The sequence below is a fragment of the Ipomoea nil genome, unplaced genomic scaffold, assembly GCF_001879475.1.
Source record: "Ipomoea nil cultivar Tokyo-kokei standard unplaced genomic scaffold, Asagao_1.1 scaffold3084, whole genome shotgun sequence".
In the NCBI taxonomy this organism is placed as follows: domain Eukaryota; kingdom Viridiplantae; phylum Streptophyta; class Magnoliopsida; order Solanales; family Convolvulaceae; genus Ipomoea; species Ipomoea nil.
The window spans coordinates 344,527-363,593 of NW_017619512.1; the positions used below are offsets into that span (position 1 = coordinate 344,527).

General features: G+C 39.0%; 2 protein-coding genes across 6 annotated transcripts in view; one reads left to right on the forward strand and one right to left on the reverse strand.

The window, feature by feature from the left end:
- Positions 1–19,067, forward strand: part of LOC109166045 (sodium/hydrogen exchanger 7) — a 38,004-nt gene that overhangs the window by 10,021 nt on the left and 8,916 nt on the right. For all 4 annotated transcript variants that reach the window (XM_019314930.1, XM_019314931.1, XM_019314928.1 and 1 more), the window contains exons 12-16: positions 4,528–4,712; positions 6,325–6,372; positions 6,620–6,727; positions 7,268–7,499; positions 13,521–13,823. In XM_019314930.1, the coding sequence (XP_019170475.1) occupies positions 4,528–4,712; positions 6,325–6,372; positions 6,620–6,727; positions 7,268–7,499; positions 13,521–13,823 (876 nt within the window). The remainder of the gene's footprint in view (positions 1–4,527; positions 4,713–6,324; positions 6,373–6,619; positions 6,728–7,267; positions 7,500–13,520; positions 13,824–19,067) is intronic.
- Positions 430–11,950, reverse strand: LOC109166047 (uncharacterized mitochondrial protein AtMg00810-like). Of its 2 annotated transcripts, XM_019314933.1 has the most exons (2): positions 11,932–11,950; positions 430–1,232 (listed from the first exon to the last, which is right to left on the reverse strand). In XM_019314933.1, the coding sequence occupies exons 1-2, from the start codon at positions 11,939–11,941 to the stop codon at positions 436–438; spliced, it is 807 nt and encodes a 268-aa protein (XP_019170478.1). In that variant the 5' UTR covers positions 11,942–11,950; the 3' UTR covers positions 430–435. The 2 variants fall into 2 exon arrangements, with proteins under 2 accessions (XP_019170478.1, XP_019170477.1); XM_019314932.1 differs by lacking the exon at positions 11,932–11,950 and having other exon boundaries at positions 430–1,526.

The window sequence follows — 19,067 nt, forward strand, 5'->3', positions numbered from 1 at the left end:
TGCATTTATTTCTTTACATGCTATTGCTTTAGTTTTGCTCCCACAATTAATCTCTTTTGCATGAAATGAATGCCAGATCTCCTTTGCTTTTATTATGCTTCTTTTTCTTAGTGCCCCTTGTTGCTAGAAAGAAAGGATTTCAAAGAATGTGTTTCTCCTATTTTCTGTGTGTTCTTCACTGCTGCAACATAGATCTATATATACACAAGTGGGGGCAGTTTTACAGTCTCTTCACCTCCTATGTCTATTTATGTCTATGCCTATCCATCTCCCATGACTATTCATTTCTAACACTCCCCCTCAAGTTGGAGCATAGATATTAATCATGCCCAACTTGTTACAAATATATTCAACCCTGCCCCTGCTGAGCCCTTTGGTGAACAAATCAGCTAGTTGATCGCCACTACGAACATGAGCCATAGAAATTAAGGCTTGTTAAACTTTTTCACGCACAAAATGACAATCTACCTCAATATGCTTGGTACGTTCATGGAACACTGGATTATTTGAAATGTGTATAGCTGCTTGATTATCACACCATAAACGTATGGGTTTCATCACTTCCACACCAACCTCCTTCAATACATTGTGTACCCAAGTTATCTCACACGTCACATGAGCCATCGCCCTATACTCAGATTCTGCACTGGACCGAGCCACAACAGTTTGTTTCTTACTTTTCCAAGAAACCAAATTACCTCCTATGAACACACAATACCCTGTTGTAGACCTCCTGTCGCTCAATGAACCTGCCCAATCAGCATCTGAAAATGCCTCAACTCTCATATGTCCATGATCAGCATATAGAATGCCTTTACCGGGCGCATTCTTGAGATACTTTACAATTCCAACTGCTCCCTCCCAATGAGTTCGCATAGGTGCTTGCATGAACTGACTTACCACACTAACTGGAAAAGCAATATCCGGACGCGTAATGGTGAGATAGTTCAACTTTCCCACCAACTTCCTATATCTCTCTGGAGAGTCAAAGGCCTCCCCTTCACCAGCCACAAGTCTAACACCCTGTTCCATAGGGGTCTCGCATGGTTTTGATCCCAACATCCCAGTATCATCAAGCAAATCTAGCACATATTTCCTTTGAGAAAGAAATATTCCTTTCCGAGAGTGAGCAACTTCAATCCCTAGAAAATACTTCAACACTTCCAAATCTTTCGTGTGAAACTTTTCTTTGAGGAAAGATTTAAGAGCTTCAATCCCTGCTGCATCACTACCTGTGATTATTATATCATCAACATAAACAACCAAGAGAATGCACCCATCATTAGTATGCTTGAAAAAGACAGTATGATCACACATACTCCTCTGCATACCAAACCCAATAATCACACTACTAAACCTCCCAAACCAAGCTCGTGGAGATTGCTTCAGGCCATATAGAGACTTCTTCAATTTACACACTCTCCCAGACTCTCCCTGAGCAACAAACCCAGGAGGTTGCTCCATGTAGACTTCCTCAACCAAATCACCATGCATAAAGGCATTTTTGACATCTAGCTAATATAGAGGCCAATGATTAGACGCAACTAAGGAAATAAAGATACGAATTGAAGCTATCTTAGCTACAGGGGAGAAAGTTTCTATATAATCAGCACCATAAGTCTGTGTATACCTCTTTGCCACTAGACGAGCTTTAAGTCTAGCCACAGACCCATCAGGGTTCATTTTCACAACATAAACCCACTTGCAATCAACTGCAGTCTTACCGGCCGGGAGTATGATTGTCCTCAAGAGCAGCCATCTCTTCCTCCATTGCTTGTCTCCACCCATCATGAGCTATGGCTTGACTCAAAGTGTTTGGAACTGACACAGAATCTAAACGTGATACGAAGGTGCAAGATGACAATGGCAAATGATCATAAGGCACAAAAGAGGAAATAGGGTTTTGACAACGGCGTTTACCTTTACGAAGGGCAATGGGAAGATCCAGATCATTTGACGAAGATTCTGGTAAGGAAGAAGTATTCACTTGTGGTTCGAGCGGTGCCACTTCATTTCTCGACCGCCGAGTATAAACCTGTGTAATGGAAGGTCTAGAAACAGACTCGACAGGTATGGTAATGGTATATGTAAGAAATTCATTATCTAGAGTAGACCCATACCCAGACGACCCAACATCCCTCGAGAACACCATGTTTTCAAAGAAGGTAACATCAGCTGACACTAAATACCGCCCCAAGTCAGGTGAATAACATCTATAACCCTTCTGAGTATGCGAGTACCCCAGGAATATACATTTAAGTGATTTTGGATCAAGTTTTCTGCGTTGAGGACGAATATCCTGGACAAAACAAGTACATCCAAATATTTTTGGTGGGAGATGAAAAAGGGGTTCAGTCGGATACACCAAAGAATAAGGAATTTGACCTTTAAGGACTGACGAAGGCATCCGATTGATTAGGAAACACGCAGTATGAACAGAATCAGACCAAAAGACCTTAGACACTTTCATTTGAAACAAAATTGCCCGAGCTACTTCTAACAAATGACGGTTTTTTCTTTCTGCCACTCCATTCTGCTGAGGGGTATAGGCACACAAGGACTGATGAACTATCCCATGTTGGCCCATATAATTGACAAAGGTTTAGAGAAATACTCTTGTGCATTGTCACTCCGCACACACTTAATAGTTGTATTAAACTGGGTTTTGATCTCAGCACAAAAATTACAAAAAATTGTAAACAACTCATCTCTAGATTTCATAAGATATAACCATGTACATCTAGAGAAATCGTCCACAAATGTTACGAAATATCTAAACCCATTCTTCCCTGTGACATGACAAGGACCCCAGACATCGGAATGAACAAGTTCAAATATAGATCGTACTCTTTCATTGACACGAGGAGGATAGGAAACCTGACAATGTTTAGCAAACTCACATGACTCACACTGCAAAGTAGATAGCGATTCTAAACTAGGAAAGAGTTTCTTTAGGACTGACAATGATGGGTGACCATACCGACAATGTAGTTGGAAAGGAGAGATATCACTCAACATGGCCTTAGACAGAGATATGGACTGTTCCAATACATATAGTCCTCCGACTTCCTTCCCCTTACCAATAATCTTCTTCGTCAAAAGATCCTGAAATAAACAATAACCCGGGAAAAAGGTGACAGAATAATTCAAAGACCGTGTGATTTGGCTAACAGAAAGCAAATTAAAGGGAAACTTTGGAAGATATAATATAGATGACGGGTAATGATGAGGTTGCAACAGCACTACCTCTACCCAAAACTGGAACAGATGACCCATCTGCTAGAGTAACCATAGCCCTCGGGTTAGATGGGGAATATGTGGAGAAAACCTTAGAATTACCTGTCATATGGTCACTAGCTCCGGAGTCAATGACCCACTGTGTAGACGAAGAAGACACACATGCAACATGATTACCTATTTGGACAAAGGTTGCACGACCTCTTCCACCACATCCTCGATGATGACCACCTCCACCTCGACTATTATACCCTTCGTTAGTATAATTTCCTTGTGATACAACAGTAATATTCCCGTTACTTTCTTCTGCCATGGCTGCCATTCTTACGTTCAACCCAGGAGATAATTGCAAACCCTAAGTGCAGAACATCAACAACCCAAAACTCCACAAAACATACCTGGGCAGAACCTACTCCTCACGGCGAGCCCCCCTGGAGTAGTCGCCGTCGAAGAAGGTGGCCGGAAAACCACTCACACGCCGGTGCGTGGCGTTGGAGCAGCTGCACGGTGGTGGCGCGTGGAGTCTCCGATGGCGGCGCGGCTCGAGCTCCGGCGTCGCCTCCCTGTTCCGAGCACAGCCCACTACCTCACTCTCACCGGCTTTGATACCATGTTGCTAGAAAGAAAGGATTTCAAAGAATGTGTTTCTCTTATTTTCTGTGTGTGCTTCACTGCTGCAACATAGATCTATATATACACAAGTGGGGGCAGTTTTACAGCCTCTTCACCTCCTATGTCTATTTATGTCTATGCCTATCCATCTCCCATGACTATTCATTTCTAACACCCCTTTTAGTGCAAGAGTAGCAGTAGTTTTCAGGTGTAGAACTAAGAGATCTCCAATGATCTTGGTAATCTATAATGTAGCCCCCCCTTATGTCATTATTTCATCTTGGATAGCTTTTTACAGCTAAAATTAAATTCCTAAGTATGATATTATAATGTGGCTTAATTGATTAGATTCTTTTTCGGAAACCATTAGCTTCTTCTGTTGTTCATTTATGACTTATCCTAGTATTACCCCTCTTGTATGTATATATGCAAGTGACATGCGTATACCTTTTTCATTGAGTACATACACATTCTTTCTCAGTAAACAACACTAAAAATCAATGGATACTGTTTACAGTTTAATGTCTTTTTGATGCATGGCATTGTATTTGATTATTCTTCACTTAATGTCGTATGCTAATGTATATTTATTTGCAGTTAGTGTTATCCAAAATATCTTCGTATCCATATAATGATTCTTTTCTCATGTTCTTCTGATTCGATTGAGATGTTTTTCAGAATATTCATGGGGTTACCTCATTCTCCTCTATGTTCTTGTTCAAGTATCCCGTATTGTTGTTGTTGGAGCATTATTTCCACTTTTACGGTGCTTTGGCTATGGTCTAGATTGGAAGGAAGCTACTATTCTTGTATGGTCTGGTCTACGAGGGGCTGTAGCGTTATCTCTTTCACTCTCTGTCAAGGCAAGTTAGGCGTTTTGTCTCTATTTTGAACTTTCTTACAAACTATGCTCTTTGTTTGATCTTATCCATACTTTGCTTTTTATTTAACTTTTATAACATGGCTTCTCTAAAGAGTTTTCTTTTTAGCTGATCTGGTTATTGCCACTTTCTGTTGTAATTTTTCCCAAGCCAGAGATACCTGTGTGACTTTGTTGTCTTAGTTTGAGAGTTGCATGATAGCCACTAACAAAGAAACAGTGGTATGGGCACAAGCATTATGTGATTCAATGTTAATTAGCCTAATTTGGTGAACACATTACTCATCCATCCCTAGTACTTAGTATCGCATTCTATTCAGTAGAAAAATGATGTGCTTGTCTCTCTGAACGTTTGTACATAATGAAGGTTCCTACAGATTGGAATACAGTTTTACATCGGCATACTGAAAGAAGAGTACTTTTCATATAGCACCCTATACAGAACCCATGTTCAATTTATGAGCCCATACTTTCATATTTAACAAAGTGCAAGTCATACTATAATTTGTAGTACCAAGCTGCAACTTCTGATGCCTTTTCTTTTTAAAAATTATATTGCTTGACAGCTGGAGAAATCACTTAATAGAAGAGGAGGCCTTTTTTTTTTTTTTTAGGCTGGTCGGTTGGATAGGTTGAAAATTAATTGAGTAAAGACACAAAAGAAGTGGTGGAAGTGGAAGTTTTCTGTTGGAAGGAGACAGCTATACAGAGTAAAACTCTAGGTGGAAGAGTAGGTCTTACATTTCCTTTTGGGAGCTTGTCTGCTGGAAAAACTGGCAAAGTGATACCTAGGTGGAGAAGAATGATAAACTACCATCTATTTATAAGGGAAAAGTGTCAAATTGGCCAAGTCAAGTGGATAGTGCAATTAGGTCTCCTAAGTAAAAAAAGCTCAATTCAAGTCCCCTAAACCGGTAAAATTGTTCAATTAAGTCTAAATTAACTTGTTTATCAGGTTAAATCTATGCGGTATTGACACGTGTCATTTTTATTTTATTTTTTAAAACAATTGTTTTTTATTGATTAAAAATTAAAATATTATTTATTATAAATAAATAAATAAATAAATAAATAAAAACAGCCGGTGTTTTTTTATAATAAATAATATTTTTAATTTTTAATAAATAAAAAACATTTATTTTAAAAAATAAAATAAAAAGGACACGTGTCAACACCGCATAGATTTAACGTGATAAACAAGTCAATTTGGGTTTAATTGAATAATTTTACCGGTTTAGGGGACTTGAATGGAGCTTTTTTTACTTAAGGGACCCAATTGCACTATCCACTTGATTTAGGGGCCAATTTAACACTTTTCCCTATTTATAATAATAGTAACATGACCACAAGGGAGTACAGCTGTACAGATGAGTAGATGACTATGCCTTATGTATCACCATGATGGGTGTCCCATATGCATCTACCACCAGTCTTTCTTTTTTTTTTGATTCTACTTTCTCTAGAGGTCTAGGAATTTTGATATGGCAATTTACATATAAGAAATAATTTATTTGCTATATATTTTCATCTGACATTATAACCTGATTCTCTATGTTTACTTATTTTCTTATATTATGTCCTTTGTGTTATTTCAGCGTTCTAGTGATGACTCATCTTATATTAATCCAGAGACAGGAATTCTGGTATGTAAAGCAAAACTCATCATGAATTAATAGAAAATGAAATCAGTTAGATTTTTTCTTTTCAGTACGTCAAGTGGGGATGCACACAATGGAATTAAACCCAAGTTGTAATCCATGATGGACTTAACTTAAAACCAAGCTATGTCCTGAACCCCAAATTAGTTATATAGAGAAAATGTTACTTGCACTTAATTCTGTTTACTGGTTGCTAGTTTGCTACTTATACTAAAACAGACTCAACATGCAGTTTGTTTTCTTCACTGGTGGAATTGTATTCTTGACATTGATTATCAATGGATCAACAACACAGTTCATTTTACGCATTTTAAGCATGGATAGGCTATCTACAGCAAAGGTAGGTTTGCAGTTATTTTTATTATTACTTGAGTTTGTGGATGATCATCTATTCATCTGTGTTATAAGGTTTTTGGGAATGGAAAAACATCTGAGTACCTTGGCAAGAGATGCTTTGGTTAGCAAGGGCATTGGCCAAGGAATACTTACCTATATAATATATATGTGATTAATGGTGCTCAAGAGCAAGTCTCGGACAACACAATGTCAGAGATATCAACAATATGCCTAGGTGCTATTGGTGTCAACAAACATTTTCATTCCATTTTGATTTCACATGTGTGACAACTAAATTGCTAAATGGTCTTTATTGCTATATTTTTGCCTCTTATTAAAAGTATTAGGAAAATATTTTAAGTTGTTTATTGACTTTTAATTTACTTCGATTCATTTTGGATTACGTATGGAACTTGATATGCCATAATATCTATTTTATGTTGTAGAAAGACAACATTTGGATGCATTAATTAGTTTAGTTGTCTGCAGTGCATCATGGTTGTCATATATTTATCGTGTACTTTTTTATGTTTTATTGGTAAAGAGGCGCATATTAAATTACACAAAGTATGAGATGCTGAATAAAGCTTTGGAGGCATTTGGTGATCTTGGAGATGATGAGGAACTAGGACCTGCTGACTGGCCTACTGTTAAAAGATATATTACATGCCTAAATGATTTAGAGGGTGAAAGAGTGCATCCTCATTCTTCATCTGGAAATGATGATACCCTGCATCATATGAATTTGAAAGACATTCGGATTCGCTTCTTGAATGGTAAGAACTTGTCTTCATTTTCATTTAAAATTTTGAATATTCGAAATAAAATTTAGATTTCACCAACCTGACCTATTATTGTCATTTATCATTAACATTTGTATGTTAAAATGAAAAACAATTGGATTTCAAATAGCTTTGTATTTTCTTGGAAAATAAATGTTGATGAATTGCTATCTCCCTTGTGGTTTGATGGCACCCGGGTTGGATTTTCAAATGAAAGGTCTCAGGATCGATTCTCATCCCATGCATGGGTCGGAATAATTTGTTGAAAAAAGGTCCAGGAAGGACTAAGTGAACTTGGAACCAGGTAGGAACCAAGTGGGGTCTGTAACTGGGGAACCAGGATCTAGGTGCAGCAAGGTGGAACCAGGAACCCAAAAAAAAAAATGTTGATGAACTGATGAATAAGTTTTTTGTTTTTTAATGGAAACTGAAAACTTAGAAAACCGTGGGAAAAGTAATCAGAAAGATAGAAAATTGAACTAAATGGATCTAAATTGTTTCTTTTGTTTCTTGTTATTTTTAATTGTATTGATGTACTGTTATATAAGTTGGATTAAACAGTTCAAATATCCAAAAAGGAAAGTACACCACATAAATTGTGGTACCAAAAAAACTTTATTGATGTATCAAAATATATCTATAATACCTTACGCGTGCACACACACACAAACTCATAAAGGTATTGGTGGTACTGGCCAATAACTGAATTCTACTGGAGTTAGGATACATTCAACACTTCTCATGTCGTATATATATTGGTCATGCTAACTTGTTACAAATATAGTCAGTCCTATTTCTGTTAGTCTCCAGTTGGTATTTATAATGTAGAAATCAATTCCAACTGAATCGTTTCTCGTATGAAATGACAATTCACCCCAGCACTTTGGAGCTAAGTGTCCACATACACACAATATCCTATAATAGATCTTTTATCACTTAGTGAACTGGCTCAATTTATATAAATAACACTTAAACACCTTTATGTCCATGATTAGCATACATGGTCCCTTTTCCTGATGTATTCTTTACAAATTTGACAATCCAAATTGCTGCTTCCCATGCAACCACCATAAGAGCCTCCATAAATTGACTTACCTCACATGAAAAGCAATGTCAGCCAAGTGATAGTGAGGTAGTTGAGCTTCCTGATCAGTTTTTTGTATCATTTTGGATCCTCAAATGGCTCTGTTTCACCGATGTATAGGAGTTTCATAATGTTTTGAGTCAAGCAATCCAATATCCTTAACCAAATCTAGCACATTCTGTTTTTTGTGAGAGAAATATACCCCTCCAATAAATACTTTATGTTAATATTTGAGGGAGAAGCTTACTGTTTAACTTACTGATTTCTGATGATTTACTGAAGTCTGAGACTGTACAATATATAGGTACAAGGAAGGCTAGATAGCCACAAACTAATGCACTAGAACCTCTAACAAACCCCAATAGTCTAACTAACTCCAAATTATTCTAACACTATCCCTCAAGCTGGAGCATAGATATTGATCATGCCCAGCGTGTTACAAATATATTCAACTCTGTCCCTGCTAAGCCCTTTAGTAAACAAATCAGCTAGTTGATCGCCAGGGTCGGTTTTTAGATTTTTGTGGCCCTGTTCAAGTAAATAAATGGGTCCCTACCAAAATAACAATCTTTAAAACCAATATCGTTATTTTTCTAATAATAATAATAATAATAATAATAATAATAATAATAATGATAATGTGGTAAAATGTTATTGTGCGCAAAGAAAAAGCCAAAAGACATTATGAAATAAAGTACAATTATAACAACAACAACAATAATATAATAATAATAATAGTGTGCACAAACTCTAACCTCCAAGTTTCAAACCTCTGACCTCCAAGTTGAAATATAATAAACACACATTCTTACCATTCCTTCATAAAGCCTTTTAGGTTTAATTGAAAATTTTAGTTTTTATTTCTAAACTAACTAGGTAAAAATTAAATATTGGGCCTCTAAAATATGGGGCCTTCTAAAATTTGGGACCCTGTGCTGTAGCCCAGCTTGCATAGCCCAAAATCCGGCCTTGTTGATTGCCACTGCGAACATGAGCCATAGAAAGTAATCCTTGTTGAACCTTTTCACGCATAAAATGACAATCTGCCTCAATATGCTTAGTCCGCTCATGAAACACCGGATTATTCGAAATGTGTATAGCCGCTTGATTATCACACCATAGACGTATGGGCTTCACCACCTCCACACCAACCTCCTTCAAAATATTGTGCACCCAAGTTATCTCACATGCCACATGAGCCATCACCCTATACTCGGATTCTACACTGGACTAAGCCACAACAGTTTGTTTCTTGCTTCTCCAAGAAACCAAATTACCTCCTACGAACACACAATACCTCGTCGTAGACCTCCTGTCACTCAACGAGCCTGCCCAGTCAACATCAGAAAATGCCTCAACACTAATATGTCCAGGATCAGCATATAAAATACCTTTCCCGGGCTCATTCTTGAGATACTTAACAATTCGAACTGTCGCCTCTGTTAGATATGAAGAGTCATAGGTATATGAAGAGTCATAGGTATATGAAGAGTCATGGGGATATGAAGAGTCATAGGGATATGAAGAGGCATGATAACAGTAGCCTAGCATGTATATATATGGCAATGTGGTTGTGTAGTTAAAATAGAGAAGTAAGAAATATATAGAGAGTTTTATTATTAACATGGTATCAGAGCCCGGTGGGCATTGGTCGGCGCAAGGAGGCGACGCCACCGGAGGAAGCAGAGCAGTCAACAGAGCCTCCACGCGCCGCCGCTGACCGGAGCTCCGGTGACCACGCGCCGGCGCGTGGAGGCGCGTGAGGCCTTTCCCGGTAACCTTTCTGGCAGAAATTTGTCTCCCTCGTCTCGTCTTGATGAGCCCGTTCCATCATGGTGTCATTGGTGCTTGTCTTCATCAACTTTCACGACTTCGTCTCTCTCTCTTTCACTTTAGACGCAGCAGAACAGCTCCAGCAGCAGAAGCTGTGGTTGGCGATGCTGCAGTACCACCAGCAGCGGCAACCAGCGGTGACCAACAGCAAAGATAGCGGCGACGAGCAAAGGTGGCCAGCGAGGCTTCCCGGCAGTGGTTGGTGATGGCCGGCGGCGGCTGGGGTTGTGGATGGTGAAGTGACGGTGTTGTTGATGTTGAAATGTTGAGGATGAAGGATGAAGCTGATAAGAGAATAATTGGCCAGTATGCTTTTAGGTTATTTGCCTCGTTTGCTTTATTTTGTGGGCTTATTATTAAGTTTAGTTTATATGTTCTTTGGGCTATGGGTCATAGGATTAGTCTCATACTTTGGTATGAGTTGAGTCATTGTAGCTTGTTCAATGTGTATCAGTCCGGGGTGTTGCAGTGATGGGCAGCACGGATGTCAGGAGGGATGCGGACCTGGCATATGCCACGGCAGTTATGGGAGGCCGATGGTTGAAGAAGAATTGGTTCGGGATGAACCAATTTGTGTGCACCAGAAAACAGGAAAACACTGATGTTGGGCAGCGCTAATATTGGTTTGTGGTGCGAGAGGCAGGAGCACTGTGCTGTTAGGCAGTGTTGATAACGGTGTGGGGTGTGAGTGGCAGGTGCGCTGTGGTGTTTGGCCTGATTTTGGCTTCGTGGAAGCTTTGTTGGTGTAACAAGTTGAGTTGTGGACTAATTTGGCACAGCGTGGTTTGAAGATTGTTCAAGTGGTTCCAGACATGAGTGTTGGTCTCGAAGGTTATGACTTTAGATGTGAAGTCCTATGGCTCATGTAATATGTATGTAACAAGTTGGGCATGATTCTACGCTCCAACTTGAGGGGGAGTGTTAGATATGAAGAGTCATAGGTATATGAAGAGTCATGGGGATATGAAGAGTCATAGGGATATGAAGAGGCATGATAACAGTAGCCTAGCATGTATATATATGGCAGTGTGGTTGTGTAGTTAAAATAGAGAAGTAAGAAATATATAGAGAGTTTTATTATTAACAGCCTCCCAGTGGGATAGCGTAGGTGCTTGCATGAATTGACTCACCACACTTACCGTAAAAGCAATATCCGGACGTGTAATGGTGAGATAGTTCAATTTCCGCACTAACCTCCTATATCTCTCGAGAGAATCAAGGGCCTCCCCCTCACCAGTAACAAGTCTAACACCTTGATCCATAGGTGTTTCACATGGTTTTGATCCCAACAACCCAGTATCATCAAGCAAATCTTGCACATACTTCATCTGGGAAAGAAATATTCCTTTCCGTGAACGAGCAGCTTCGATCCCCAGAAAATACTTCAACACTCCCAAATCTTTCGTGTGAAACTTTTCCTTGAGAAAAGATTTGAGCACTTCAATCCCTCCTGCATCACTACCTGTGATCACTATCATCAACATAAAAAGACAGTATGATCACACACACTCATTTGCATACCAAACTCAATAATCACACTACTAAACCTCCCAAACCAAGCCCTTGGAGATTGTTTTAAGCCATATAACGGCTTCTCCAGTCACACACCTTTTCAGACTCCCCCTGAGCAACAAACCCAGGGGGTTGCTCCATGTAAACCTCCTCAACCAATCACCATGCAAAAACGCATTTTTGACATCTAAAGGCCAATGATTAGAAATAGCTAAGGAAATAAAGATACGAACTGAAGCTAACTTAGCTACAGGGGAGAAAGTTTCTGTATAATCGACACTATACGCTTGTGCATATCCCTTTTGCTACTAGACAAGCTTTAAGTCTAGCCACCGACCCATCAGGGTTCATTTTCACAACATAAACCCACTTGCAACCAATTGCAGGAGGGGTACCAAATCCCAAGTCTGATTGTCCTCAAGAGCAGTCATCTCCTCCCTCATTGCATGTCTCCCCCCATCATGAGGCTATAGCCTGACTCAAAGTGTTTGGAACTGACACAGAATCGAAACGAGATATAAAGGTGCGAGATGACACTGACAAATGATTATAAGACACAAAAGAGGAAATTGGGTGTCGACAATAACGTATACCTTTACGAAGGGCAATGCGGTGGTGCATGGAGGCGCGTGAGGTGGCAGGTGGTGGTGGTGGAAATTTCGGTGACGGGTCGCGACGTTGTTCCGAGTAAGGCTGTTGTGGTAGTTTTTTCAAACAACAGCCAGAAGTGCGTCGAACCGAGATGGGCAGTCGCGTATAGACCGGCAAAAAGTGGAGTTTTATTTTAGGGTATAAAAACAAAGGAACCTAGTCTGATACCATGTAAACAAATATACTTGAGAAATGTATTTTTGATTGATGATAACAATAATGTACAGAAGAATATATATATATATATATATATATATATATATATATATATATATATATATATATATATATATATATATATATATATATATATATATATATATATATATATATATATATATATATATATACAATCTAAGGAACCTATTTGAGAAGACATGACTCTTTATAGAAGAGACATGTTGTTTTCCAACATATTCAAATAAACCTAAGTCAAGATTGGGTTCCTTTTCCTTCATTGCACAGTACTATTGCAGAATCAAAGTAATAATTCATAGAAGCACTCCCACTGCCCCTATGATCCGACAACTTCCATTTCAATCTCACAACCACTACTCTTACCACTCCAATTGGAGTGCTCGCCTAAATGAACCCTGAAGGAATTCGTTGGCCCACCATCATTTGTTTTCTATTAGTGGGCAATAATTTTTGTGTTAGCGGGTGTCGGGTGAGTTTGTTTTACAATTTGAAGTCTTAATATGTATAGTTCATGGGGTAGAAGATTACTCATTATTTTCTATTATAAATACCTCATTTAATTTGAAATCTTTGTGCATGCAAGAATAAAATTATTGTGAGTTATCTTTTGAATTCCTTTTTATTTAGAGTAATACTTTATAGTTTATACTTTGTATTCCAACAAAAGCTATGCCGAATAATATAGTTATATTATCTACATTTCAGTTACTATAACTGGGAGAGACTTTCTTTGCTAGGTGTTCAAGCTGCTTACTGGGGAATGCTCAATGAGGGAAGGATAACACAAAACACTGCAAACATTCTAATGCAATCTGTTGAGGAAGCAATTGACTTGGTACCTCATGTGGCTTTGTGTGATTGGAAAGGCCTAAGAGCTTATGTGAATATTCCAAATTATTACAAGTTTCTTCAAACAAGCATTGTCCCTCAAAAGCTTATCATGTACTTCACTGTTGAGAGATTAGAATCTGCGTGCTACATTTGTGCCGCCTTTCTCCGGGCCCATAGGATTGCACGCCAACAGCTAAATGACTTTATTGGTGAGTTTTTTTATATTGAGTACACAAAAATATTTATTATCTTTACTTTCCCTGCAAAATACTGATTGTTTCATTGAAGTCAACAATAGACCCAACTATTTTATTTTATTTTTGCTAGGGTGGAAGCTAGTTCCCCTGGTTGAAAATGACATGGTTCTTGATAATGTTGATGAAAGTTGGATGACGAAACTAATATGGCCTTTCTTTAGATTGGGCTTTATTTAATTTATCCTTCTTTAACTCTATTAAGAATGTGGAAATTATCTACACTGTTTGAAGGCTTGTGTGTGCATTGATTGCACATCACATGTTCAGATATAAACATACACACTACATATAGATTGATAAAAAAAAATGGACAACCATATCTGGAAACATACTTTTGGTGCAGAAATTTTGAAATTCAAGCGAAATTAGTTTTAATTAATCTGCTGGTTATATATAATTTGTTTTGGTCATTCTTTCGATACATGGCAATAGATGCTAGAAAGCTGATGATGTTTCCCTGCATCTGTCTGTTCATCACTAACAAAAAGATTGTTCTAAGCAGTTTGCTTATTCTGATAACCTTTCCATTTTATGGAGCTATGGCTCAAGCAACCTAGTTAAGTAAAGAAGATGAAAGGTTCTCCACAAATGCAAGTAAGACAGGAGCTTTTCTCTTTTCTATTAGGAGTAGAACATTTAGAAACCATTCTTTTTGTAACATTACTATTTTAACTAGTTATACTTAGTCTATATTGAAGTATGCATTTCATAAGTTCATCTCAAATAAAAGTTTAAATTGTTAGCTATGATACATATTTATTTACTTTTAATTTTTTGGTGTAAACCATGAGGTGGTCCGGGTCTTTCTCTGTCCGTTTAACAGTCCAGGTCTACCCAACTAATTCCCGTTTGCTTTGGGAGGCTATGGAGGAATCGTCACTTGTGGGAATCCAACCCGGGTTATCCCAGAATTCTCCCCTACAAAGAGAGCTTATTTGCCACTTGAGCTACCACCCCGGGTTATTTATTTACATTTATATTTATCCTTAACATGCTCCTAGCATGATGCATACCTCTAGGGTGGAACTAGAAGAAACTAACAAAGGTGTGAGAACTTGTCCCAATGACACCAGTAGTAGGTTTCCAATAATCCACCTAGAAAACACACGAACAAGAATCTAGCAAGCGTATTAGTTTCCATGGGGTTCTAATTTATGTGTTAGAGGATATTGAGGGAGGTTGAGAGAATAGCTCTCACTCCTCTCAGCTACTCATTTTGAATTTGAAATGACTGTTTGAGAGCTTGGTTAATCCTACTACTAGCTTGTATAAATAGGTGCCCATGATCTTTCTTTCATTTAAGATAAAAAGGTGGATTCCAACAACAAAATTGCTTCTACAACTATGAAAGGAAATTTTATAGACCTCAACTAATGAAATGTGAATTGTAGGGCTATGAGAATCTCTTTTGTTAAACGACTTTTGTATTGAATGGACCCTTATGAGTCTCTAAAATTTCTTTTAGTCAATGACCAATGCTCCAGTTGGTCCTATATAGGAAAAGAATTGCAATAGCTAAATGATGGTGTGCAATATTGGTCAACCACATACCCCCAGTTACGAGATCTAACCCCCCACAAAATGTTAGAACTTCGGCATGAAACTTTATCATCATTTTTCCACTCTTGAGCCTCATTAGGTTCTGTTGGACATGTTGTTGATAGGAAGATGATATTATCTATACAACATTGTAAGACTGTTAAAGATGTATGAGAGTTAGTGGATAAGTGGTTTAGAGTGGCAAACAATATGAGAAAGTTGTATCAATTTTCTCAAGATGTTTATTGTCCCTCTAAAAAAGGACAAGACATCAACAACTATTATTATGACTTAAAAAATGTGAGAGAAGTGTCGTGTGTTGCTATGCCGATTGCGAATCATGTGGAAATGGTGAAAAAACAGTGTGACCAATTGCTTGTGTTTAGTTGGATTCAGGTTTAGATAAAGAATATGATATTCTTAGATCTCAGTTACTTGGGAAATGTTAGATCAAGTCTTTTCCATGGTCCAAAGGCCAAAATGCATCAAGGAACACAAATGGTGATGATATGTCAGAGAGACATGTTTTTCTGTCGCAGGGGAATAGTGTTGAGGAAAAAGCCCTCTAGTCACAAGAAAATAATGGTGGTGAGAGTATTAGTAGTAGAGGTGGTCTAGAAACTCATGATAACTCTCAAAGAGAGAAATACAAGAGTCTTAAATATTATTAATCATCAAAAGGTTCCCATTAAATACAATGGTTAAGGGTATTTATAGGTTAAGGACATACATGAGTTAGGAAATCTAGAACTAGCTAATTATTAAAATTCTAATATTCATAAATTTGAAAATATAATAAGAGAACTCTAAATATAAAATATAATTTTGTGCAAGACTCCTCTTGTTAAGGAAACTCCTAATTTGAGTAGAGGAAACATCATTTTCCTTCTTGGAGGCTCTGTTAGACTAAAGGGCCGAGAACAGCAAGGTAAGGAGAGAAAAAGTGAATCTGGAATTTCAGAATTCAAATAAGGGAGAAAACAGAAAAACAAGGGACCATAAGGTTCCCTCCTGCAAGATGATATCTTGCCCAGCTGCTAGAGCTATTATTTCAGAGCTTATTCAATGCCTTACTGCCTAGGAGGAGGTCTGAATTTATACTCTATTACAAGGTCTAATTGTAGAAATTAAGCAATAATCATGTTAAACAATAATTGCAGATTTTCCTAGAAATATGCCTCGATTGTAACTGCTGCATGAATTGGGGTTGATTGATTATTGTTACCATCCTTGTTCTGACTTTCCTTCTTCTTTCGTGTGTACACTATCCACTTATTACGGTCTTTATCAATGCTGCCCGCTAACGGAACAACCTTGTCCACAAGGTTGGAGTCTGGAAATTGGCCACGAAAATCAGCAACATCAATCCAAGTAGCATCATCCTTTGGCTGGCCCTCCCATTGCACCAGAACCTGGGTGTTCCCACTGTGCTCGCGGGTAGCCAGAATATCTTGGGGAGTGTAACCTTGTTCACCCACTGACATATCCTCGGGAAGCTTGGCAATAGCTGGATGTTTGCCTGTGACACGACGAAGTTGGGACACATGAAAAATAGGGTGTACCTTAGCTGAAGCAGGCAGTGCAAGCTTGTATGATACTGCACTTAACTTTCGCACAATAGTGAAGGGACCAAAATATCGCGGGGCTAACTTTTGATTGACACGCCGCTGGACTGTTGATTGGCGATGTGGACGAAGCTTAAGTAAGACCTTATCACCTTCAACAAACTGAAAATTCCATCGTTTGGCATTGGCTACCTTGGCCATCTGTTGTTGTGCTCGGTCCAAATTGTAGCGGAGTTGGCGGAGTATTTCATTTCGATTACAATGTTCCTCGGCCACTGCTGCCACTTTGAATTCCCCAGGCAAATATTGCGCCAAGGTGGGAGGAGGTCGACCATACACATTGAAAAAGGGTGACACCTGCAGCTCCATGAAAGGAGGTGTTATACCAATATTCAGCCCAGTGTAGATATCGGCCCCATTGTGTGGGTTGTTCTGATGTAAAACATCGCAAATACTGCTCAAGACATTTGTTGAGTACTTCGATCTGCCCGTCCGTCTGAGGATGGTACGAGTTACTCATTCGAAGCTTGGTATCCCACTTTGCAAATAATTCTTTCCAAAAATTGCTCAAAAATATCGGGTCACGGTCAGACACAATTGACCTCGGAACTCCATGTAGACGAACGATCTCCTTTGCGAATATTGCAGCAAGAGATTTTGCGGTGTATGGGTGTCGGAGTCCCACAAAATGGGCATATTTAGTGAAGCGGTCTATGACCACCCATATGCAATCGAATCCGCTGGAACGAGGGAGCCCCGTGATGAAATCCATGGCAGTATCTTCCCAAACAGCTGCTAGAATTGGCAATGGATGGAGAAATCCTGCTGGGGCCAGAGTGTCATACTTATTTTTTTGACAGATAAGGCACTCGGATACAAATTGTTGGACCCGTTTCATCATCCCTTTCCAATACACACTATCTGCTATGCGGCGGTAAGTGCGATACGCACCAGAGTGACCTCCCATGGGTGTGGAATGGAATTCTTCTAAAAGTTTTGGGATCCACGGAGACGTGGCAGGAATAACGATGCGCCCTTTGTAAAAAAGACGCCCATTGACTAGCTGATAGTCGGGGTAACTAACCGGGTCTCTTCGAAGGCGGTCACAAATAACTTGCAAGCTGATGTCACGGGATACTGCAGTCTCTAACTCAGCCCAATCCATCCAAAATGGTAGGGTAATAGCTGATAGTTTCACGGCTTCACCTTTCCTTGACAAAGCATCAACGACATTATTGGTCCTTCCAGGCTTATAAGCGATTTCAAAATTGTATCCCATTAACTTGGCCATCCAATTCTGTTGTGAAGGGGTGGTTATACGTTGCTGTAGTAGGTGTCGAAGACTTCGATGGTCAGTGCGAACAATGAATTTTCTGCCCATTAGGTACGGCCTCCAATGTTGTATTGCTAAAACCAGTGCCATTAGCTCTTTCTCATATGCAGATTTAGCCATACTTCTCTCAGCTAAAGCCTTGCTAAAATACGCGATAGGACGGGATTCTTGCATTAGAACCGCTCCCACCCCTGTCCCGGAAGCATCACACTCGATGATAAAAGGCTGTGAGAAATTCGGTGGCACCAAAACTGGGGCTGTTGTCACTGCTGATTTCAGTGCATCAAATGCAAGTTGTGCTGCATCCGTCCATTGAAACTTGGTGACAGAATCCTTCTTTAAAAGAGCAGTGAGAGGCTGGGCTATCTTACCATAGTCTTTAATAAATCTACGATAATAGCCTGTGAGACCCAAGAAACCACGAACTGCTTTGGTAGATTGTGGTTGGGGCCAACGAAGCACGCTTGATACCTTTGAGGGGTCCATAGCTACCCCGAATTGCGAGACGATATGGCCCAAGTATTCTACTGTAGTTCGACCAAATTGGCATTTCTTGACATTTGCTTTGAGCTGGTGATCATGTAATAGTCTCATCACTATTGCCAAGTGTTTTAAGTGGTCATCCCAAGTTAAGCTATAAACCAGTATATCGTCGAAGAAGACCAAAACAAACTGGCGTAGATAAGGCCGGAATATGTCGTTCATGATGGCTTGAAAGGTAGCTGGTGCGTTCGTCAAGCCAAAAGGCATGACCAAAAA